Here is a 25879-nt window from a genome sequence, read left to right as displayed (position 1 = left end):
AGGAGAAAAGCTCCACTATCTACTAGTACATTTCATAAGAAATATATTTGCTCAAAAACAATACATTATTAAAACACTGCAAGAGAGATATTCAACAGTAATGTAACAGGTTTTGTCATAATAAAATAAGAAAGGTACTATTTTTCAATTTCAACAAATTTACAGAGAAAGTATAGTACTTATAGTTCTAATAGTGGTAGGATCAGAAACAGGAGTTGGAGTGGAGAGGAAAGGAATAGAGGAGTAAGAGAGTAATAAATAAGGTAACTTAGTCAGGTGTACTGCAGGAACAGAGCCAGTGGTTTTGGAAGTACAGTTTAATTTTCTGTTTGAAAAGAGGCAAAGATGTAGTCAGAGTTATGTCACTAGGAAGAAGATTCCAGTTTCTACCTACTGTATTAGTGAAAAGACAGTTACCGCAAAGTTGTTTGACTTAATTGCTTTGGCCATTAGTTTATGAGAAGAGCGTAGGGAGTTGAGATTGTTATAGGGGATTATCAGTTGAGAAAGTATTGGTGTGTGGTCAGGTTGATATAGTATACTATGAGCAATAGAGAGTTGAGGGATGAGCAAGTAGTTTTGGAATTCAAGCCAGCCTAGAAGTTTTAGGTTTAGACAATGGTGGGTTCTGAAGGGGTTACCAGTGGCAAAGCGGGCAATATTATTGTAGCAGGTTGTTAGTTTAGCTAGATTGCTTTTTTTTAGATTGGTATAAATAGAGGAGGCATATAAAAGTGAAGATAAGAGATGGGATTGGGCTATTTTGGTTCTAGTTGCTGGGGTTAGAAAAGGTTTAATTTTATATAGGGATCCTATTTTTCTGTTAACTAATTTGATGGTGTAATTAATGTGTTGATCGAAGGAGAGATTGTTGTCGATAGTTATACCTAGCAGTTTTGTAGTAGAGTCAGGTGAGATGATAGTGTTAGTGTTAGAGGAGATGGAGAAATGTAAAGGGGTGGTACGAGAGGTGGGGGTGAAAAGGAGAAGTTTAGTTTTTTTGGCATTAAGTAGGAGGAACCGTTTTGAGAACCATGTTTCAACAGTATTAAATATGTTTTGGGTAAGTGAGATCAGTTCTGTGGTGGAAGGAGCAGAACAGATAAGGGTCGAATCGTCTGCATATTGAATGCATGTTGCTTGTGGGATAGCAGAATGAAGATCATTGATGAAAAGAAGGGGACCAAGAATGGAGCCCTGAGGAACTCCGATGGAAATTGGCAAAAGAGAAGAGATATGGTTTTCCCATATGACTGCTTGCTGCCTGTTGCTAAGATATGATATAAACCATTTAATAGCTAGGTTGTCGAGTGAGAGAGATTTAAGAATGTTAGTTAAGAGAGAGTGATTGACCATGTCGAATGCTTTTGAGAGATCAATGAAAAGAGCAGAAGACAGAAGATGATTGTTGCGATTTTTGTTGATAGTATCTATAAAAGAAAGAAGGGCAGTGGTGGTGCTGTGATGAGGTCTAAAGCCATGCTGACAGGGTGCTATTATGTTGTGAAGAGACAGATATTGTACTAGTTGCTGGTGAATGCATTTCTCCATAATTTTTGCTAAGGGTGAAAGGAGAGCAATCGGTCTATAGTTGGAGTAGTCAGTAGAGTTGCCTCCTTTATGTAGAGGAATAATATGAGAGACTTTCCAGATATCTGGGATGGATCCCTCTTGGATAGTTCTGTTTATGAGTATGGATATAGGGTATGCGATTTCTTTGGCTGCTTTTTGGAGGAAAAGTGAGGGAAGTTTATCAGCTGAAGGAGTACAAGGTTTCAGTTTGTGAATGAGTCTATAGATGTAGGAAGTAGATATAGGTTTTAGAGAGAAGTTGTGAGAAGAGCTAGCTAGGTTGTTTGGGGGGTAGTAGTTGTTGGTATTCATTTGTCTAGCTAGGGATTGAATAGTATCTGAAAAAAAAGAGTTAAAAGTATTTGCAGTCAGGAGAGGAGTGTCTGGGTTGGCATTTAGCGGGGAGGGAGTTTTGGCAGTACCTGGGGAAAGGAGTCTATTCACAGATAACCAAAATTGTTTGGAGTTATTAAGATGGGTTTGCTGAAGTTCACAGTAGTATTTTTTCTTGTCTGAGATTATAGCTTTTTTAGCTTGATTTCTAAGCTGGCGGAAGAGAAGAAAATCTGGGCTATTTCTGTGGCATCTCCATTTGGTCCAGATTTTATTTCTGGTGAGGATGAGTTTTTTAGTGTCTTTGGAGAGCCATGGGGCAGTTTTAGACTTCATTCTAATGGATCTCTTTGGGGCATGTCTATCAAGAATGGATAAGAAAGTAGTATTAAAGAGTACAACTGCATCATCAAGAGGAAGTGTTTTTAAGGAATTCCAGTTACAGATGCTAAGTTCAGCTAGAAAAAGGTCTATATTAAAATGCTTGGTAGAGCGAATTTGTTGGATATTAAGGGTGTTTACACAATCTGACTTTTCTCTAGAAATATAAGTTAGGGAGTGATCACTGATATCATCCGGCAAGGTGCCTATGTTGTATATTTTGTTAATATTGTTTGTGAGTATCCAGTCTAATATGCTCTCTCTTTTACTGTGTTTATTGATTCTAGTAGTAGAGGTAGTAGAGATATAAACTCACACAACACTAAAATTGGGTTTTTATTACATAACAGACTAAGAGAAATTACCATACATGACCATTTAAAATTTGATCAACATATTCTGCAACCACCCATTTAATAAGCTGACAATAAGAGTGCTCTCTCAATAGCAAATTATATACATTGTGTTCCAAAGTTTCTACTGCCTCTCCACAGATTCTTAAATGCCTGCAATACTATTTCACTAAACAAGGCAGGAAGTGTATATTAATAGTTCTGATTTGTAGAGTCAAGTCCCTTACAGAGAAGTCTGACGTCTCATTGAACAAAAAGGCATGGCTGATTTGTTCACCACATCAGCAAAATCCTATGGCATTACTGATGTGTGAGAGGCCACTAACAGCGATCTCCAAGAATTTCTACACAGAAACAACTTAACAGGATGGGGTGGCCCATCAACTTGTCCAAAGATTTCAAAACCAGGGGATCATTGAAGCTTTATGATTTGCCATATATAATATATGGCTCCGAGAGAATGGCTCTGCTGAAGGTTCTCTTGCCCAGACCATTCAATGTTCTGATTACCTGATGTTTAAACAGGGAGGGGATTCAACGCTCTGAGTCCATCATTGAAGGGGGAAGGTGGCTTCCTTTGAAGGTTTCTTAGGAAAATAACAGACACTGCCCAGTGCAGTACAAATCTTAATAGCTTTCTTGGTAAGTGGTTACAAAGTAACAGGATGATGGCTACAGACCAGTAAATATATTGTATAAACATGAAATAATCCAAGCAGTCATATCTTTTATTGCCTGGAGAGGATTCTTGGACAGCACCACATCCGTAGTAGGTCAGTTATCAACTGTCTGCATGAATTTTAGAAACTAAAAGAAAAGGGCAAGGAGTCATATGGGGTACAATGAGGGGAGAGTAAGGATGTGCCAGCTTGGTCCTTGGAGTTGGGGTCATAAAACTTTACTGAATACTCTATCAGCATGAACAGTCTGCCATTCTTAAGAACTCCTCCTCTTCATATCTTTCATATCCCTGTATGTAAATCATGCAAACTTCCAGTATCTTTGTGACTTATGTCTTGCTGTTTTCTACAGTGCTTACATGAGGAATAAACAGAGATGCAGTCAAGCATATGGAACACCATCTCTTGTAACTCTGATCTCCTGCATGTGCAAGCTATGATTGGGGGGGGGGGCTTGGCATCATCATTTCAGTAAGGTTAGTACTTGTACTGTTTATCCACTTTGAAGATTACTACACAAAACAATGTGTTAATAAGTCTAGAGGAACATCATTGCTGGTCTCCTGCATTACCATGCCAGGTCCATAAAGAAAAAAAACTTCGGACTGACGATGGCATCAGAAATCCACAAGTTAGTTGTGGAATAAACACAAACCTCCTGTCACTTGTCAAAGAATGGTAACAGCTTCACATCACTAACACTGCGTTCAAAGTTGGTCAGTCTGAATGATACACACGCAGTAGTACAGGCTTCTCCACAGACCCCAGGTCTAGTACACTAATGACTGCCACAGATGCAGGCAGCTGAAGAAAGGATGTGTGGTCTGACAGTCAAAAAGGTGCTAAAGATATGAATCCAGTGAAGGTGAGAAGCTGAAGTCTCACTTTAGTGAAAAATCATACCGAAGTTCACACACTGTTCAGCAATGATGATCATCTGTGTGGACACAGAATTAGTGAAGTGGTTGCTGATGCGCACACACCAGTGGCACTCCAGATCAAGCCTTTTCTTTTCCACACTGGTGCTTCTCATGGTGAAGAGACACACTAGAATACTGACTTCTAGTTGGAGGGCTTCTCTGAATCACTGCTACTCTTTTTAGAAGAAATACTTTTTAAATGCGTTTTCTTTTTGCAATCATGCTCCCTGTGGTAAAAAGTGATCTTAACTTCCATCTGTTGACAGCCCCCCCCCCCCCCCCCCCCAAAGAGTCTTGGACTCTCTCCCCTGATTTGTGAGGCTAAGCAGTTGAAGATTTTTTTTTTGGGGGGGGGGGGGGTTAAGAACAGAATTCTACCTGCCCAAACATCTGTTATAGGAAATGAGGAATCTGGATATGAATATCATTGTTGTCTGATTAAACTACATCTGCAAGACATACAGCATTTCATGTGCTGTCAGTCTAGAAATTGAAACGTTAGTGGGAATATGTGCCTAGAAGTAGGATCTGGTGTTGAGATTAGTTCTTGTATGTAAAGTGTTATGGTTCTTATAAGGAAGAAAAAGAACTTGCCATTAATTTAGTTAAAAAAAGGACATGAGAATGTACTTCAGTAAAGTAGAATTTCTAGGGTATTTACAGAGCTTTGCTCCATGGTAAAAAAGAAGTGAAGAGCACATGGATGTGGTAAGCTTGTTATCTGCAGACGTTAAAGCTGATCTGATGCAAATAATGATGTATGGTAAACCATCCATATTGTTCAGATATACTCCAAGAATCAAAAACGTAAGCTTACCAGTAAAATTATCAGAGCATATAAAATTAAGACCATTTAACTGCAATGAAAATACTGACATTTTCACACCGCTCTTTCCAGACTGGTGTATGCGACTGTCAGGACTGTTATTTAAGGCCTTATGCTGTGTAAATCCTAAATGCTTTATCGCAGGAGCACTTGGGGTTCACTTAATTTGAGACCAGCATTCCAATTCAGTGGAAAAGTTTGACACTCAATGTTAAAGCACTGGCAATGTGCTGACTGTAAAATGACAATACATCAACAACAAAGAAAGATGTCTCTTCTTGTATGAGGTGTCTGTTACCCCCAAAAATGAGAAGCTTGCTCCCAACGATCTTCTGTTACAATTCATTTGCAAAGTTTTTTTTTTTCTGGAAAATGGACGAAGACAAAAAAGAAGCAGTCCTGTGGTACCCTGCAAGCAGACTTCACAGCAAGCTAAAGAATAGCATCTGTTATTAGCACAACTAATAAAAGATGCACCAAATTAGTGAGGTCACATATGTTGCAGCATACTGCCTATGCCATTATCTCTGCATAACATAAGGAACTCTGTCTCCTGCAACCAGTTTTCATTCACTTACTGAAGCTGACAAACCAAAGCCTCGGGCAGTATCTGGTGACATTCAGTACTACCATAAATGCACCCATTAACTACAAGAGCAGTCAAGCTTCATAACATCAGGAAAAGCAAAACCACCCAACCCATGGCTTACCCAAAAGAGAGATCACCCGACCAACACGTGGCCTACTCAAAAAAGAGATCAGACAAACAGCACATGGCTTACTCAAAAGAGACAGCAGTGACATTTCAATTAATTCTTAATGCTACAGCATAGCAATTAGTCTAACAAATGCTTGTTTCCCATACTTAAGCACACTGTGTATGACGAAAAAAATTCTACAAGAAATGTCTTCAAACTTAAGGACCGACTACTAATTGAAGACAACATGAGATGCACTTTAAAAGTAATCTGTAATACCACAGTTCCCATGTTGGGCCTACCTTACAATACAATCCTGTATTAGAACACTATTCTGACTGCTTAGGTGATGTTATTTCAGTGTAATAATGATGATGATGATGATGATAATAATAATAATAAAAATAATAATAAAAATAATAATAATGAATAGCTGGGCAAAGTCCTCCGAGGGCAATGGCAGTTAAAAAAGGAGACCCTAGATGGGTAAAGCCAAATTAGGAAAGTTTAAAATGGTCAATGCAAGTAGTAAACAAGTAGTTATTTAGGGGTTGCACCTTGTGTAAGGAGTTCTCCTTCAAATGCTAAGCCATAATCCCTTTTATTTGTCTCACTGCCTCTTTCATTAGTATAGCACTCAGAAGAAAGCTACACTGAAAGGGCAAAACTGTACTGAAGGATATTGCCAACAAGTGGTATACTGACAAAGTATGCAACTACATTTACAACTGCTTCTTGCAAATTTACCTGCAATTTATACAACATAAAAAGCTACGGCGATTCGACATTTCAGAAAAACATGCCATGACAAGTAGCAGTTTTCTCCCCCAGTAAAATAAAGGAATCTACCCAGTTATTATGTTGTTACTAGCCGTTGCCTGCCATAACATACTGCTCATGATTACTTCTGCTTTCCAATTTGCATAAGTCAAGCCAAATAACATAACCATAGATTCCCAACACACGTCTGGAAACTGGAATCTGTCTCATGGATCTAAGATGATCTCCCAAATTATAATTCCCCTGGTACTACCTAGCTAAAAAGCACAATTGTATTGATATTGCACAAACACTGTCGCTTGCCAACATTCATCATGAATATGACTATATGTTCAGATTTTAATATATCAAAAACTGTGGACTGTACTTAATTATCACATAACTCATATTGTGCAATGCATTGGTATAAGACAGAACATGACAGGTTACCTCTTCTCTGTGAACGTCCATGTTCCAGACTGTAATTCCACCATCATTCGAGCAGGACAGCAGTTGCCGTGTTAAGCTTAAGTAACAAAGACCCTGCACCTTGTCACTGAAAAGACAAATACAAAGTACATGTTGAAATATGCAAAATATTCACTTGATGAAAGCTACAGTTCAGCTGCACCTAAAGCTATGCAGCTATGGAAGGTTACATCTTAAATGTACAATAATATTAAATGAACATAATCTTGACTTGATTCTTCTCTAGATGTTAATTCTCCTCCATTCAGAAAAAGTGACAACAATGTAACTGCTTGTACAGACATGTAGGTAATATGAAAATTCATATGTATATCAATACCTGCATTTTTCTGTGTGTACTGCTTATTGAGTGTACAATTGTAGCAGAATTTTACTTTGGTTTAAACATTTACTATGTTATATCTTTCATATATTGCTGTATCCTTTGCTATACAATTATGTCTGTTACCAACTATTTAAATGTTGGTTTCTGTTCTGTGGAGCTTTTCTTCCCACATCTCCTCCACCAAAAAGTGTTTTGTTTTCAGGGTTGTTCACAGTCAAAAAATGAAAATAAATGGACTGGCTGTACAAGGCAGCATAAGGCTCCAAAACTCAAACAAAATGGAAAATATTTTTTGAAAAAAGTCCTGCTCAATCACGTAAGAAAGCAAGCTTCCCAGTAGGGCACTCTGCACTAGGAACAAAGATGAAGTGAACAAGATAAGAGACTAGATACAATTTGAAGTCATGAGAAAAGCATACTTTTCTGCATTTCACAAATCACCATGGAAAGTTAAAGGTTTCTAGCGCTGAAATACTAGATACGTTTTCTGCAACTAAAAATCAATGGGAACCGAAGGCTGAGAAAACACCTCAGTCAATCAGAAAAAATGTGATGCAAACTGAATCAGAATATGCAGTCCAGCAATATTTTGAACTGTGACCATCTTAAATGTTCTCATTTTATACTATGATATGTAAATAATACACAAGGAGGACTTAATATGCAAGTTTGAATGCAAAGCCTGATATGATACAGTTTGGGAGGATATCCTACTAGCTGGGATGATATTTTTCTTGCTGAAATAACACAGAATTGGTCATTAAAAGTTAGCAAATGTATTAAATCATGCTATTGCTAAAGGGTTCTTATGTGGCACAAATTTCTTTAAGATTAATCACACAGATTAAAGGTTTCAGGGAGGGTGGTGCTGCTCCACATAGGGAGGTGCAGTGAGGTATGCCCTCCTGCAAAAAAAAAAAAAAAAAAAAAATTCATCGCTGATTTCAGCCTAAGTTGCTTCAGGATTTTTTTGCCAAACTGTCTTTCATTGCAATTGCTTTTGACTGAGCAATATGAATCCAAATAACCACACCTTGGCAACAGGAAAAAGAACACCAGCAAGAAATGGTGGTGGTGGTGGTGGGGGGGGGGGGCTGCATGGAGGGACAGATACTGCAATGGTGTTTTATTAGAACATCTATAGTTATAAGTTTACTTACACAACTGTACTATGTTCAATACAGACTACATTAAAGTTACGTACTTACTATAACTATGCATCTGTGTTACCCATTTTCATTCTTCCTCAACATATGGGTCTCAGATCCGACTTTGCCAATCTCTTTAGATTCTTGGATCCAACTCTTGAGCTCCTCCCTTTACCTATAATGCCCCCTGCTTGCCAGATTACCTTAGCTCGAGTTTGCTGCTGCTAAATATGCCTGAAGGCATGAATACATATAACAATAACTATAACAAGAAACACAACAGAGACAGAGCAGGTGCTCAGACTGTGAATAATGGTTCCCATATACCTCATTAGGTCACTCCCAAAGGATCAGGATAGGGAGAAAGATGGAGGAGAGTTGAGGAAGAATAAAAATGGACAACATAGATGCATAGTTACGGTGAGTACATAAGTTTGGCTGATGTCATTTTCATTCACTCATCAATGTATGGAACAGAGTATCCAGCTATGATAATCCTGGGTGGCCCTCATGGAAGGATATTCGAAAGAACTGCAGAGCTAAAAGCAGCCCTGTTCCTGGACACTAATGATCAATAAAGGTATGTATGAGAAGTGGACCAAGTGGCCACAGCACAAATATCATTTGAAGCTCTGGTCAAAGGCAGATAATGTAGCCATGGATCTGGATCTAGTCGATGAACGTTTGGAGATTTAGGCAAGGACAATCCTCTTAGACAATATACAAAAGAAATGCAATCCGTTACTCCTTTAGCTAAAGTAACTTTAGATGCTGGCTACTCAATTTGTTTTAAGCAAAGGAAACAAACAGTGGGTCAGTTTTTTTAAATCACTTTCTTCTATGTAGGTAAAAACAAAGGTGCCTATGTACATCTAAAAGGATGTAGCATGCATTATCCCTTATTGTCAAAATTTGAAACAAAGACTGGTAAACTGATTACTTGATTCATGTTTGACTCAGACACAACTTTTGGCAGGAAGGAAGTGTTTGGACAAAAGGTCACTCTGTCTTTGTGAAAAAAAACAAATGGGGTAGTCTTGAAGAAACTGCTTGAGTTCAGAAACTCACCTTCCACAGACAATGGCAACAAGAAAAATGGTTTACCAAGAGACATTTAAGGTCTGACTTAGCCGAAGGTTCAAAGAGGGATTGGACTAAAGTCTGTAATAAAACTAAGATCCCAGGGTGGAGTAGGGTCTCTTACTGGAGGTCTAAGCAGAAGAGTACCCTTCAGAAAAGCCTTACAAATCAGAAAAGCCTTACAAATTTTAGAAGAAGCTAGTGGGAAGGCTTTATGTCCTATATGGCAATTACAGATGGCTACCAGTTGGACTTTTACAGTGCAAAAACTAGCACTACCCTGAAAAACTGAAGCCAGAAAATCTAATTTAGCAGGAAATGAAGCTGTAAATTGATCCAGCTTTCTTTGTTCCACCCAATATGAAAATCTCTTCTATTTACTCTTGTAAATCGTTGGGTAAAAGGTTTTGAGATGAGGATAAAATCTGATGAACTGGAGAGGAAAGGCTGGGCTATCTAGCCATCACTTGAACTGCTGAAACCATGCAGTTAACTTGAGGCCTTGAATGTCCAGAGGAATCATTCTCAATAGGTGTGACAGTAGATCTGGACTGGAAGTCCAGTGCCCAAGGCAGACATAGAAGATGAAATCGTGGGAATGGGAAGCACACCTGCCGATGCCAAAGGGGGTAATGAGGATTACCTTGCTCTTCAACCACTGAGCTTTCTGGAAAAAACTTTGGTATTAAGGTAAGGGGAGGATATGTATACAGGAGACCGGGTAGTCAAACACGGACTAGAGCATCTCCTGGTGACTCCCCTTGAGGGGGAATTAGGGCAAAGAACCTGCGGCATTTGCTGCTGAAAGGAGAGGCAAAGAGGTCACAGCAAGGTTGACCTCCATGACGAAAAATCATTTCTGTCACTACAGGACTGAGAGAACGATTGAGCAGCATCAGGATGGTTCTGCTCAGCCTGCCAGCAGAGTTTCATCTGATGAAACCCATGATGCTTAATGGGTGAAAGCGCTTAGTTGAAGTGAATGTTTGTTATTTGCATTAAAGGAGTTTGTGATCCAGTCAAGGTTAACTGTTTTTTTATTTTACACGTACATTGAACAGTTTGTTCCAAAAAATGCCCCACCCATCCAAAGCTGGAGACATCCATGGTCAGCATGGCCTTCAGGAGAGGAAAGATGAAAGGACATCCCTGACAAAGCTCGTTGGACTGGAATCAGCAAAGTAGGGATTCCTTGAAGTAGCCTATAAAGATGTTGTGAGCTTGCAAAGGATGGCGAAGCAACGACCATTGCACCCACAAAGTCCATTGGAGAATTCTCATGTGGAAGCAAGCTATGTGTGATATGGTGATAGTTGCAGCTATCAAACCTAAGGATTGAAAAACCTGCCTTGCAGGAGGAAAAGGATGGTCCAAGTACCTGTCTGGGGTAAGAATGCAAGCTGTCAGACTGTGTCCAGGCAAGCTCCTATAAACTCCAACACTTGAACTAGTTGAAGTTGGGACTGGAGTAAGTAATCTCTGGCCTTTTATAGAAGAGGCTTGGTTGGTGCAGAAAGGAGCCAGATGTCTAAATAAGGAAACACCCTAAATCTGTAGAGTCTGAGATAAGCTGCCACCATTGCCATACGTTTCGTTAACAGCCTGGGGGCTGTGGCGAGACTAAATGGCATGGCTCTGAACTGAATGACTGGCTCCCACCGTAAAGCACAGATATCTTAGAGTGCGTCTGCTAAATTTGATATGATAGTACGCATCTTGAAGATCTATAGCGCACATCCAGTCATCCTTCTGTAGGACAGGTAAATGGACTGAACTGTGACCATCCAGAACTTAGAGTTCTTCATGAAGTGATTTAAATGACTGAGTTCTAAAATAAGTCTCACGTCCCCTCATTTATTCGGCACCAAAAAGAACCTTCAGTAAATTCTGGATCCTGCTTGGTCTGATGGGGCCTTCTGGATGACTCTTTTCTAGTAGCTTTTGAATTTCTAAGGCTGCTAACTCTCTCTGACTGGGTGGAACATTGGGGAGACATCTCTTTTATAAGGGGTTTTGTGACAAAGGAATGAAGAACCCTCTGCATATGACCCTTTGCACCCATGAATCTGTTGTGATGGCTGTCCAAGCTTTTTTGGGGTGGGGGTGGGGTGGGGAGGAAAAGCACCCCCCTGACTGCCTCCAGAGAAAAATAGTTGGGCAACATTTCAGGAGCACTGAAAAGGCCTGTCCAAGAAAGGATCTCAAGACCCTCGGTTCTGCAGACTCCTCTGTCTTAAGGTTGGCATCTTCCATTATTACTTCCCACTCAGCCTCTGGAAGACAAATCACCATGCAAGTCCTGATAATGTCCTTCAGATTTTCAGAACCACATCTTACCACTGTGCTGATTTCCCAGAGCAAGACTTTTGTGGGGTAGAGTAATGGATTCAGACAGCAGATAAGATCTTTCCATCTTGCTCACTGCAGGAAAGTGCATCTTTTACTGTGGGGGCCAGACAAGAAAGATCCATCAAAAGGAGCATTGATGAAGGAGAATTTAAAGGCCAGCACAAAAAATCACACAGTCTCATCCAGGCATATCCCCTGATGGCTATATGCCTGAAACAACACCTCATATGGAACTTTCAGCAGCATGAGACATTAACCTCATGAATCCACTGGATATGGATTGTAGAGTGGTCAGTTGGAAAGATTAACTTTTCTCTTCCTCTACTGACACAGACCCTGGGGTAGACTTAGAGAGTTCCTTGATCAAGTATCTCTGTAATCTAGTAAAATGCACAATTAAGTGATTGTAAAGCAAAAATTGTTGAAGCAAAAATGTGCTTTCCAAATCTGTCCAATGTCCAAGACTCTCTATTAGGAAAGTGGACAGAGGAACTCTGTTCAGCTAGTTCTTTTTTGGTGGCTGCTGCCACAACCATAGCATCTACATGGATTCCCCTACTCCAAAACTGCCGGTCTTTGAGGCTCCTAGAATTTTGTCTTGTTGGCAGGGGAAAGGCTCTATAGTGTCCAGTTCCTTTCACACATGATGGGAGACCAGGCCTATAAGGTCATGCACCAGGGGGGTAACCCAAGACAGACGGGCCAGAACCAAAGCCTTCCAGGAACACAGATTCCTCTTGGGAAGGGCTTTGGGAGGCTCAACCATCTACTTTGGTGCAGGATGTCTAAAATGTCTCCGAAGGAGACATCCTTGGGTTGGGACCTAATGGGACCCTACCCCTCATCAATATCAGCATCTATGACCAAAGATTCCTGGTGGGAATCTAAGTGCTTCCTCTTGCATGTTCTCTTCCAGTGGACCTCTTCAGTGAGATGTTCTGGAGAGGTATCAGAAGAGATGGGGAGTTCCTACACAGGAACTGTCTGGAAGCTCTTATAGGCTGTGCCTGTGGAGAAGGGTGATGAGCCTTGCAGCTCAAACCTGGTGGGGGAATCTGTATAGGATCCAAGGAGGTGAGAGCTGAAGACACTCTATGATGGGAGAAAACCTTCTCCACTACCTTGAAGGCAGAGGGACCAGGAGAAGCAGAAACTAACCTCACCAAAGCCGAAGCTCTCAGATCCATTGATTCTTCACCCCCCTTGATCTCCTCTCCAAGGAAGGAGTCTGGAGCTGCCCGCTACAAGGCTCCAAGGGAAGTGGCATCTCTGAAAACCTTGGAGTTGAAGTCAAACACTCAGATAAGACGCCAGCACTTCAGCTCCAAGACTCATCCTACTCAATGGGGATCAGAGCTGAATGGGTCAGGGAAACCTTTGGAGTCGAAGGAGGTGTTATCTTCCGATCTGAAACTTCAACTCTCAGTGCTCTCAGATTTGATGGCCCCAAAGCTGTGGATGGGATTGCAGGAGTCGTCACTATGGAGTGTTAAAGTGGCTGAAGGCTCAAGGATCCAACAGGAGACGGAGCCGGCAACACCTCCATCTGGATTTGTGCTCCAAAGGAACTTCCTCATCATCCTGTCCACATCTGCCTCGGAAACATTTTGGGGAGGACTTGAAGGAGCAAGACGTGGAGGGTGGTCGAGATGGTTTCCTGGGAGTCTCCTTTAAAAATGGAGATCTAAGTCTAGGAGACAGTGGCTCTGGAGAAAATGCAGGACTCCGGATCCAAGGGGACTTGACTGCAGAAACTGTTGGATCCAAAAGTGCTCGATCAGATACTTTTTTGACTTTAGCTCACAGCTCCGAACTTGGACCTGTCCGGGAGACAGTGCAGTAGAGCGCTTACTATACTTCCTGGGCTCAGATGACCTTGGCTTTTTTGAAGGGGTTTGAACCCCAAAAGTAAAAGCAGTAGTAGAGGAAGAAGGTGGCAAAAGACCCTTCACGACCAACTTCTTCCATCTGTTGCTTACTGCCCTCGAATTGCAACCAGTGCACATCTCACAAGACACCTGTAAATTAGAAAGGCCTAATACACACACTCCCTGTGGACATCAGAATATTGGGTATCTTATGCCCACAGGAAGTACACTTCTTAAACCCAGTAGGCTTGTCAGCCATACCAGCAACTACTTAACTGTGGAGAGAGGGAACTCTGTAACAGCTACTATCAAAGAGTACACTAAAGTATACAACGTTTTTTTTTCTAAATTACAGAAAGAAAGTAGAGAAAGGAAAGGAAGGATATCTACCAACAATGGTAGAAGGAATACCTTACTAGGTACAGGAAGAGAGGCCAAATACCAAGTATGACAATACCTGAACTGTAATAAAAAGGTAACTGAAAGAGTAAAGAGAGGAAGGTTTATATAGATATAGGTTGAAAAACTGAAGAAACAGAAAAAAATAATTATACTTTTTACTTACACCTAAAAAGGCACCCTAGAGGTTGAGAGAGAACCCAATCCCGACTGAATTGTTGAGTGGCAAACCAAATCTGAAGTAATCTGGCAGGTAAAGGACATTATAGGTAAAGGGAGGAGCTTGACAGTCAGATCCAATAATGGAAAGAGAATGGCCAAATCAGATCTGAGGATTGGATCTGTGACCCACACACTGTGGAATGAATGAAAATGACATCAGATTATAGCTTAGTTGGGAAAAGAAATGAAAAGAAAAGGATGGAGGCAAATAACTAAGACTTCAGAAGCCCCTTTCCTGGACTTGGAAAATGAAACCAGTTTGCAGTGTTTTCTCTAAGTATATATAGAGGACCATGTTGCTGTCTCTAGAATACATCTAGAGTCCAACCCTTTCCAAAATACCACTGAAGAAGTTAATGTATACCTACATGGAGATGTGGAGATGGCTTACTGTTGCAAATATAACCAAATGTAATGGTATGAGACAGTCACTGGTTGCCCTTTCCTCTTACTTTCATAGGAGACAAACATTCAGTCAGTTTTCCTGAAAGGTCAAGTTTTGTCTATAAGCATCTGAGCTGCCCATGTACATCCAAAGCATGAAGAATCTTTTCTTCCTTGCTCCTTGGTTTAGGAAAAAGATTGAGAGATTAATAGTCTGGTTTTGGGCGTAAAGGCAGGATATGTTCACCACAAAAAAAAACAACTATCGTTGCGAAAAATGAGGTCAGAGTAACTCACCTGTAAGTGCTTCTAACTCAAACACTCTCCTAGCAGATGTCAGAGAAATGAGTAGAACAGTATTCCATATTAAAGAGCCTCAAATCAGGCTAATGAGCTAGCTCAAATGGAGACAGAGTAAGCTTCGCAAGCACAAAATTAAAAGCCCAAGGAGAGGTCATGTTTCCTAGGTAGACAATTATGGAAAGGAGGAGATCCAAAGGTAGATGAGAAGAAATGGCTGATAAGTGTACCTCAGCAAAAGAGCACAACATGCTATTGGGCAGTAACTCACACAAATCATCAAGAATGAGAGGCAGCCAGGCCTGAAAAGAATCCTGGTTCTGACTAGCAGTAAGCAGAAAATCTCTTCCACTTACACACATACAATTTTCTGGTAGCAGGTTTTCTTTCCTCCTTCACTACCTCCTCAGATAAAAGGTGCCCAAAAGTTCTCAAAATTCTATTATAAAGACAAGAAGATGAAGAGTTTCCAGACTGCAGTACATCAAACTCACTCTGTCTTTTTTGAATACATCCAGCCTGTGGGGAAGCTTGTGGTAATTACTCTTGGCCAAACTGAAAAGTGAAAGCTACTGTTGCCTTGGCCAAAACAGAGTTGTCACCACAATTTTTGGAGAGATCTTCTGATTTAGGACCCCCTGGTTATCTGTGGAAAAGCATACATGAACATTACTGTTGAAGGGCATGAGAATGAATCTGTCTTCCAGGAATCAAACAATAATTTACTTAGTTGTCTGCTCTAAAAAGAGATATTCCCCACAGTTTGATCAATTCTTGGAAGACTCCAGAATGAAGTTTCGATTTCTGGGGACTGCCCTGGTCCTGCAGAGTTTGTTTGTAATAAAGTTTTGCTCTGATGAAATGCATGAAGCCAGAAGATACAGACCGAGCTGAATTGGTACCTCCCCAAGGCGATCATAGCTAGTCAGCAAACAGAATAAGATATGGTACCCCATATTTATATATCACAATACCATGGTGTTGTATATGTGTACAGTTGAAGAGGTCCCAGGCCTTCAATGCATGGATTCCTACCAACACTTCCTTGACATTTATGCACTTGTCTGTCTGCAAGGATTCCACTTGCTATTTTACCCCTTTTGAAACCAATTTCCATGCTAGGTCTGTAGCTTCTGTGGTGATGGACTGGAATGGGGTTGGAAGAAAAAACAGAACACCTTGATTGCAAGATATTTGGCCTACCCATCATCCAGGCTCCCTCTGAACAAACCACAGAACTGGAATCTGAAAAGTCAAAGATGTTGATGCCGAGTCCAGACTGACCTGAGTTGCCATTTCATTTTCCTCATGTGTGGCCTGGAAGAGGTCAGCATGAGTATCTTTGATACTATGTACCCTAAAATCCTTAGAAACTCCCTTTCTGATGCTTCAGTTTGTATGGAAAAACTCAGCAAGAAACTTTTGAAAGACAGACTGTGTGGAGAAAGAAAAGCTCTTCAAGGCAGACTCCAACAAACATCTCAGGAAAATAATTCTGTGAGAAGGAATGAGAGAAGACTTCTGCAAACTGATTTGAAAACAAAGACTGAGTAGAAGTCTTACCGAGAAAAGAGTCTGCCAAGATAAGACAATCATCCAAACATGGGAGAAAATGTGAATGCCTTTAAGTCTGCAATAGGCAATGACTAGAGCTCGTCATTTTGGGAATATCTTTGGTATAGTGGAGAGTCCAAAGGGTAAAACAGAGAATTGATAATGTAAGCCAGACAAAACAAATCTTAAACTCATAAAATGCTAATGTGATAAATATATCTTTTAGATCCAACTGTACCATAGAAGCTAGATGAGGGATCAGAGGTTCAAGATACTGAAGTGATAACATCTTGAACTGGATCAGACCAGAATGATCCAGCATTGGCCAACAGGATCCTTCTCATTTGGCAACTAGAAAGATGCTTGAATAATAACCTTTGCCTATGAAACTGACAGACAGAAGTTCTACAACTCCCAAAGACAGCATTTTGTGTAGAATAGGAGAAAAGAAGAAAATGGTTCCCCGAGCAAGAAGGGAATCCCATGGAAAGCAGAAAGTGATTCCCATTACCAAGTATACCCCAGTTAGATTATAATATGTTGCCGATAGGAAAGATGAGGTCTCAGAGAAATAAAAGGGGGATCACTTGAATCCCATATGTCTATCGGCCATAGCTAAGAGTGACCTATTGGAAGAAAAATCCCAAAAGAAAAAGCAGCAACAACAATAAACTTTGAGAGGATAATAGTAATAGTCTAGTTTTTTTTTTTTCAGAATGAAAAAGACATCATCAGATCTTAAGGATTACCACAGTACCAGAACATGCTGAAGGGAAGAAAAAAGCCTTTATGAGAAAATGTCGACACATAGACTGGACTTTCAAATGATATTAAAACAGAGAGAGAGAGAAAGCACTCAGAGTAAATATTCCGAAAGTGAGACTGAGAAAGCAGGCAAGATCTACGCTGACTAAACTGCAAACATATCAGGCAAAGGAGGAAAAGAACAATCTTAAAGGTTGGAGATGACTTTAAACACAAACAGAAATGATTTTCATCTTCTTGAGTAGAAGTGTGAAAGACAGAGGCCTTAACAGCAACTGAAAATGATACATGAATAAAGACTGCACAGCAAAAGACTTTGCAGAGAAATGAAACATTTTAAATTACTGTGCCTCGCTTTACTGTGAGTCTTTATTTGCTTGGATTAAGAACCTGTGTAGACCCCTCAACTGGCATAAGATGAATTGGTAAACAGAAGAAAACAGCTGGAGGGAGGAGAATGTTTTGAGGGTACAACTTACCCATCAACAGGTGGAGAAAAGCCACAAAGATAAGACACTTCAGAGATATTTCCTGCAAAGCTTTCTTGTTTCAAAAAATAAAAAATAAATAAATATAAATATGATGGTAAAAACAACAAATAATTAACAGTTTTCAAAACTGTGAAAGACTCCATCAAATACTTTGGGAATATTAAATGAGGGCACCATTAAAAAAGATTACTTCTTACATGGCAAAGGATGTGAAAGTCTTTTAATATAAGCTGCTTCTGAATGACACCTTAAACCTATTGAAATTAGTAAATGCTAGACACAAAATAACTATTTTAGTTATACATTTTACATATATATATATATATATATATATATATAAAACACACACACACACACACACACACACACACACACACACACACACACACACACACACACACACACACACACACAGCTTTTTTGTCAAAACATCCGTTAAAAATAAATGGGAGGACCTATTCTGCATGCTGTCTGATAAAAAGTCCCTGTTTTTAAACTGTACACTGTCTCTATATTGATTTTAATTTTAACAAAGGTACTGTGTCAGTGTGGAAAGGAGGTGGGAGAGAACTAATGACCAATGAATGAAAAAGGCAATTGTCATATGTGATTGATCTAACAGATAACACTAAAAAAATTAAGTTCTGGTGATGCATGTGCCAGGACTAGGAATGCATGCAAAATTAGTAAATATGTCAACCAAAAAGAGGCAGAATGATTCTCTAAAATAATGTACTAGAAACACAGCCGGGGGGAAATTTGTTGAATAAATCTGGTTGTTTGGTATAACAAATGTAAAACATGCACACTGGAAGCTATTTTAAAACCACTTAAATACGCAGCTACTACTGAGAAAATAACTATTGCATTTCATCGTCTTGTCATATTTGTACAAGCTGGCATGCTTTTGATGCTCTTGTAAAAACTTACCTGCCTTGATAAACTCAGTCTACAAGAAGGTGGAATCACTGTATCTGGATAGTAAAGCTTGATATTTTAGGAACAGCTGCAGCATCCAAACTACTTACTGGTTATCTAGCAACACAAGGTTAGAGGCGCAGCTTTAGAAACAAAATGCTGCAGGTTAAGTAAAATGATCAATAATTTATAATAGCTGTTATTCTACTCAACAGTGTCGGGATGACAGAAACATCAGAGCAGGATTCACACAGCTATTTGAGCACAGCATCAGCTATATGGCTTTGCAAGACATACAGTTAAAATGTTGTTTACTTCTTGAAGGAGGGAATGATGTGGTTTGAGAGAGATCAGGATCATTTAAGACAATAATATTGAAAATATACAAAGGGACACAAAAAGTGATAAAAAATAGACTGTGAAGGTCCAATTTGTAATAGATATAAGTAAAGTAGAATAAAATATAATAAGTACTATGGCACAATTTGATTTTGTTTTGTTTTATAACAAATTAATTTAAGAAAAAAAAACTAAGATAAGGTACTGACCTATATTTACAACAGTACTGCACAAGTAATAGTGCCACAGGAAACGTGCTTGACTCACAGAGAACATGAAACTTTTGTAGAGAAAAGTAGTAAGAAGGGTTTCTTTACTGGAGTAGAAGTGTGAAAGAAAGGGGTCTTAATAGCAATTGAAAATGATCAAGAATAAAGACTGTGGAGCAAATAATATTTGGGCAGGAATATTTTTTAGCGGTGAGAGGTTGTTGGCAGGGTATAAAATTTAACACCATGTGCACTACATATTCCAACAAAAGTACTGAGACAGGATATGAAGAAGTTATAGAATTTCATCAAGTACATATGACAGGAGGAGGAGTCTGAAATACTACAGGAAATTAGAATAATGTCACTGGAGGACAAATGTACCATAGGATACTAGCTGAGAATACACACACAGATAAATGAATGCATTTGGTGTTACTGATGTAATGAAAGCAATGCAGAAAGATGGGGAAATGCATACATTTTCAGCTAAATATGATTCTTGTAAAGATTAGACAGATATTACATATTGAAAGAATACTGTAACATGGTCTGAACCATGAAAACCCACGTGGTGATAGGGTCAGACTATGCAGCTAAACAAATTAAATTGTGTAAGCAAGTAAATTATGAGGAAACACTGGCATTTTCCTTCATTCCTTCTGCACATCTGAAAATGAAGCTGCTTAATCATTGGGTAGATCTAACTTTAAATGAATTATTAGACTTGAACATAAATAATAAAAACCTAGCAAACATTTGGATAACTGTAAACTGAAGACAAGTGATGTGTTCACAGTGAAAGCAAATGAGACACAGAAGGAGAGCCACTGCAGCTATTTAGGAGGCTAAAAAGAATAAGTGGAATATAACAAGGTGAGCAGCAACAGAAGGAAGCTAAAATGTCTACGCAAGAGTATATAAAAAAACATATAAGAACATAGATCACTGTCCTTAAAGCAACTATTTTTGACAATAACCCTAAAGCAACCAAACAGTTTGCTCAATGTCTGAGTCAACAAGAGGTGGAAAGGATGACAACTAAAATCAAGAATTAGGAGAATGGGCAGGGTAGAAGTGCACCCAGGAAATAAAATCTGAATGTAATAATGAATTAGTGTAGTACACTAAACAAAATGTGGAGATTGACAGTAATACACAGCAAATGGAAATGTACATCATACATTTACAACTTCCTCAGTTGACAGAAGCAAAAAGAGGGATATCAACATCAAAAATAAAATCATCTGCAATTAAAGAAGCAATGAAAAACCAGAATACAGAAAAAAAAAAACTTAATGGTGATTGAATTCCAACAAATGTGTGGAAAAAAGTAGGAAATAAAATAATCTCTTTTACCAATAGCTTCAATACATACAGCAATGATAAGTGAAGACTTTTCATTTTTTAGTCTGTTTTAAACTTCATTTTAATATACTAGATCTGCTTTAGTTAAGGTCTTTATGTTTAGATCATTAATTCCAGTAAACAACTACTACATTTTCTCATTTAAATGGTACAACTGTTGATATTAAACCCTGGTCTCTTGCTTATGTGTTGAATGACAGCCAGGCTAGTTTAGGACATGTGCATGTATTAGGTCAGTCTGTACAGAGCTAATTGCCTAAGAATTTTCTTGTCATCCCAAGCTGCTGATATCTGACAGTACCAATACATTCATCAACAAAGATAAATGAAGATTTTTTGTTTCTTCATCTGTTCATTTTAACAGTCTGCTTTACCTAAAGTCTAAATCTACAGTAGTAATTTCCAATAAACAACTGAACTGCATTTTTGCATTTAAGTGGTGTATCTGTTGGTATTATGTGATGACTGGCAATCAGACTAGTTCAGAACTATGTTTTGCTTAAGACAGTTCCAGGTCAGTCAGTTACTGTTCAGTCTCTAAGAATTTTCCAATCAACCCAAAGTGTTATTGCTGTGTTTCTCAGAGGTGTAACTAGCTATTCTGGTAACCAGGGCTGTCCCCCAATCCTGCACCCTCCCCCACTGTTAAGGTGAGGGACAAAAAAGCTCTTCTCTTTACTAAACCATAGCAAGCAGCAACTAAGGTCTGTACTTGCCACACACCCTCTGTGGACTTGAAGAGCAAAAGAAAAACAAATCTCTTCCCTTATTTTAAACTATAGCAAACTGCTTGCTACAGTTATGTCTGATGCACTGTTGCATACAGAGCTCTGAAGTGTATCAGTACAAATGCAATGCACTGAACAGTAACTGACATCCGAAGATCATGGCACCTAACACTGTGCACACAGGACAGCTGTCCCTTTACCCTACCCTAGCTATGCTTCTGGAGTTCCTTTAAACTTTTAAACTAAGTGTTGCTGATATGTGATTGCTCCAATACCAACATTAACAAAGGCAAGTGAAGATTTTTCTTTTCTTGATGTTTTTAAGTCATTTTAAGAATATGGACCTGCTTTAGCTATTGTCTTTAAGCCTGTATTAATATTTCCAATAAATAATTGCACAGCATTTTGTCATTTAAGCGGTCTAATTGCTTGGTCAACAGTGGTGGAGGGCTTCAAAGACTGATAGAAAGAATGCAGAAAATGGAAAAAAAAATACAGGCAGTGTAGAATGTTTGGAGCGTGCAAATTAAGGACAACTGGGAACCCCTAAGAAACTACAGTAGTAGAATGAAATGGATTCAGACATACTGCACTGTCAAAAAGGGTTGACATTAAAGGATGGAATGAGTAAAAGTCAATTTAACTGGCAAATGGAGAGTAAGAGCTTCAAGTAAAAATGATGGAAATACTTCAGAAAGCTCAAGGAAGTTTTAAAGAGGAAGTGGAAATAATTCTGCTGAGGGACTCAAAAAAAAAAAAAAAAAAAAAAAAAAAAAAAAAAAACCCTGGACAGAAAGGAAAAAAGGATACAGTAATGATAGAAGTTTAGGTGTCTAGCTGGGTCTCCTTCAAAACATCTAAAACTCATAACATCTAATTTCATAACATTGAGACCAGAACATCTAAAACACAAAACATCTAAAACCCATAACACTGAATTTCATAACATCTAACACTACAAATCACATGAAAATAACATCCCCTCCACATAAAACGATATATAATGACACCAAACTACCAAACACACTTGTTACTATGTTTTTGTGGGGGGGGGGGGGGCTTAATACAGTGGGGTTAGGAAATTAACTTTTTCCTACTGTAGTGCGATCTTGGAGCTAATTTATGGGGGGTGCAGGGGGGAGCTTGCCCCCCTGCAGAAAATGAGTAAAAAGTCAGTTGTCAGTTACTCCCTATAATAAACCTATTCCACACTTTAACAACGCTGAACTACTCCTCACACTACTTCAAGTTAACAAACACAAACACATATGTATAGCTTCCCTCTACATCCCTCCAGGGGATAATATTTCTACACTTGAAGATATCCTCTCCTGGCTCTCCAACAACATTAACAATGAAACAATAATCTTAGGGGACATGAACATTAACTGGGCCTCCATTCAGTCTTCTACAAACCCTCTTAACATCAACCTCTACAATTTTTCACAGCTAATCAACTCTGTAACACGCCCCTCAAAAAACCACTCTAGCGGCAGTATTCTGGATTGGATTCTAGTCTCTCATCCCCATTATTTCTCTGAGAGTGGCACTCTTCCCGATCCTCTTAGTGACCACATACCCATCTTCACTCATCGACTCCCCCAACTTCTACGTCGAACCCATAATTATATTACTATCCGTAACCAAAAAAACTTTAACCCAACAACCTTTTCAAACTCTCTAAAAGCAATAAACTGGAATTGCCTAAAAACATTATCTCTAGATAACGCAGTTGCCCACTTCAACTCAATATTCTTGAAACTACTAGACTCCCATGCTCCCTTAAGGACAAAGAGAATAAAAATTAAAACTGCCCCTTGGCTTACCAAAAACACACTATCAACCATGCGGCACAGAGATAAAGTCTGGGCACATTACCAGAAAAACAGGAGTCCCCCTAGTCCATAATGAATACAAAACCCTTCGAAATAAAGTAAAAAAGCTCATAATCTCTGATCGACAAAATTATTTCTCCATACTCCAAAATAATAATAAAACAAACCCTCAGAAATTCTGGAAAGGTATCTCTACTCTCCTTAAGCCCAGCAAACCAGACACCCCCACCCCAGACCCTAATGCTCCTGATTTAGACTTTGCTACCCAATTTAACTCTTTTTTTCATTGAATCTATTTCCAAATTAACTTCAACATTCTCTACCACCACCACCCTCCCCTACTAACACTCTACCCTGCACTGCTACCACTCCCTCATTACCATCTAGTAACTCTACCCTCCACCTCTTCTCCTACTCTGACTTCCTCAACATCTTCATCACCCCTTAATAACCCCTCTTCCCACTCCCCTCTATTCTCATTAAAACCTATACACACTTCTACTATAAAGAAACTCCTCATGAAACTGAAGCCATGCACTAATGCTCCTGATAATATCCCTTCTTACTTTCTTAGCATAGCTGCTGAAGCAATTGCCTACCCAATTAGCATTCTAATCAACCACTCTATCCAAGAATGCATAGTACCCCAAATCTGGAAAAAGGCCTTTATCATACCGTTACATAATAACAATGTTACTAATTTCCACCCCATCGCCATCCTGTCTCCCATCTCCAAACTCCTAGAAAAGTGTATCCAACTTCAACTCTTACCACATCTCTTAGATAATCACCTACAAACTCCCACACAACATGGATTCAGACCAAATCATAGCACTATGACAGCCCTCCTCTCCTTCCTTGAAACTGTAAATAAAGCCCGCGACTCTGGCCAAATTATTTCTACCCTACTACTTGACCTCTCTAAGGCCTTTGACACTATCTCACACAGCCTGCTTTTAACTAAACTCTCAAAACTTAACCTATCTCCCTCCTCTTTAAACTGGTTCTCCAGTTACCTATCCAATAGATATCAAGCAGGAAAATGGAAAAAGGCCACCTCCTCATTTCTTAATACCCTTACCGGAGTTCCCCAAGGCTCCATACTGGGTCCCCTTCTCTTTAATATATTTATAAATGATTTCCGCAACTCTATCCCATTCTCAAACATCATCCAATATGCAGATGATTCAACTATTATCTGCTCTGCCACATCCATCCCCACACCCCTAAAGCTTACTCAAGATGCCTTTTCAACCACTGAGCAATGGATGAAAAGTAATCACCTAGCACTCAATGCCTCTAAAACCAAATTAATGTTATTTACCCCCTCTAAAGTCACTTCTTTCGATATAAACACATTCTCTATTACTAGTCAAAACAACTTACCTCTGGAACTGGTGTCAGAGACCAAGTTACTTGGGGTCCAAATTGACAGCCAGCTCAAATTCAACTCCCACCTACAACTAAATATCAAAAAAAAACATCAAAAACTAGGTATGCTCTACCGACAAAACCATTACCTCACACCTGCCACTAAAATCACTCTTTCTACTTCCTTTCTTATCCCCTCCCTTCTCTATGGAGCTCCACTCCTAAGTAATCTACAGTTCATAGGTTGGTACTAGGCTATCAGCCCTAGGGCCTATACAAGCCTAGCCATAACAATTCCCTGGCTATTTCTTCCCACACTATTTACTTCCCTGGACCCCTGTCTAGCAGGGCGACTGACGTGATCCCCGGGGTGAATTTCCTTTCTCCCATCCAATCATCAAGGTTCCTTTTGAAGAGGACCATAGAGGCACTCTGCTTGACATGTATGGGCAATCTATTCCAGAGTCTGGGGAGTCTCTGGGTCAGGAACCTATCCCTCCAGCATGTTTTGTTTATTGTGATGACAAAGTTTAGATCCCTGGAGCGTGTGGCTCTGAGGGATTGGGATTTCTTTAAGTGTAGCATGTCAACAGCTCTGGGTTTGACATGGCCTTGTATGTTAAGCAAAGATCGCCTCTGAGTAGACGATATGCGACAGAGTACAGCTGGAGTTTTTTAAGGCGGTCAGCGTAGGGCATCTGCTTTAGGCCTGTGATTCTTTTAGTGAGGTATTTCTGTGGCCTTTCCAGTTGTTGCAGAAGTCTTGAGAGGTACATACCAAATGGGGCATTGTATTCTATAATGGGTCTAATGAGGGATGAGTCCTCTCTAAAAACACAACTTTCCTTCTTGCTACAACAAAATCGCCAGATTCGCTACCAGCCACAAGTCCTCCACCCACCACTGTCCCTCTCTCCAAAAACTAAAATGGCTAGAACTACCCAATCACCTAACCTATACTCAACTAAGTCTTGCACACAAGCTCATTTTTAACCCCTCCCTCTGTCCCTCCCTTTCTACTGCTTTTAAAATGCACCTAACTGATAGAGTATTAAGGTCCAACAATCAAAATCTACTAGAAGTCTACAAATCAACTTGTCCCCCAGGTAAAAATCTTCTATCCTATGGCCTAGCATGCCTCTGGAACTCCCTACCACTGTCCATTCGCACAACCTGTAACCATTTTATTTTCAAAAAATCTCTTCATTCACATCT

At 39.5% G+C, this 25879-nt stretch overlaps 1 protein-coding gene across 2 annotated transcripts in view; it reads right to left on the bottom strand.

Annotated features, from left to right (window-relative positions):
• The window catches only part of WDFY1 (WD repeat and FYVE domain containing 1), a 954352-nt gene that overhangs the window by 257809 nt on the left and 670664 nt on the right, over nucleotides 1-25879 (bottom strand). For both annotated transcript variants that reach the window (XM_044070252.1, XM_044070253.1), the window contains exon 8: nucleotides 6973-7078. In XM_044070252.1, the coding sequence (XP_043926187.1) occupies nucleotides 6973-7078 (106 nt within the window). The remainder of the gene's footprint in view (nucleotides 1-6972; nucleotides 7079-25879) is intronic.

Source organism: Protopterus annectens, chromosome 4.part1 (assembly GCF_019279795.1).
Source record: "Protopterus annectens isolate FY-2018-M chromosome 4.part1, PAN1.0, whole genome shotgun sequence".
NCBI lineage: Eukaryota > Metazoa > Chordata > Ceratodontiformes > Protopteridae > Protopterus > Protopterus annectens.
Note: the sequence above shows the minus strand (reverse complement) of the source record. Positions and strands in the feature narration are given on the sequence as shown.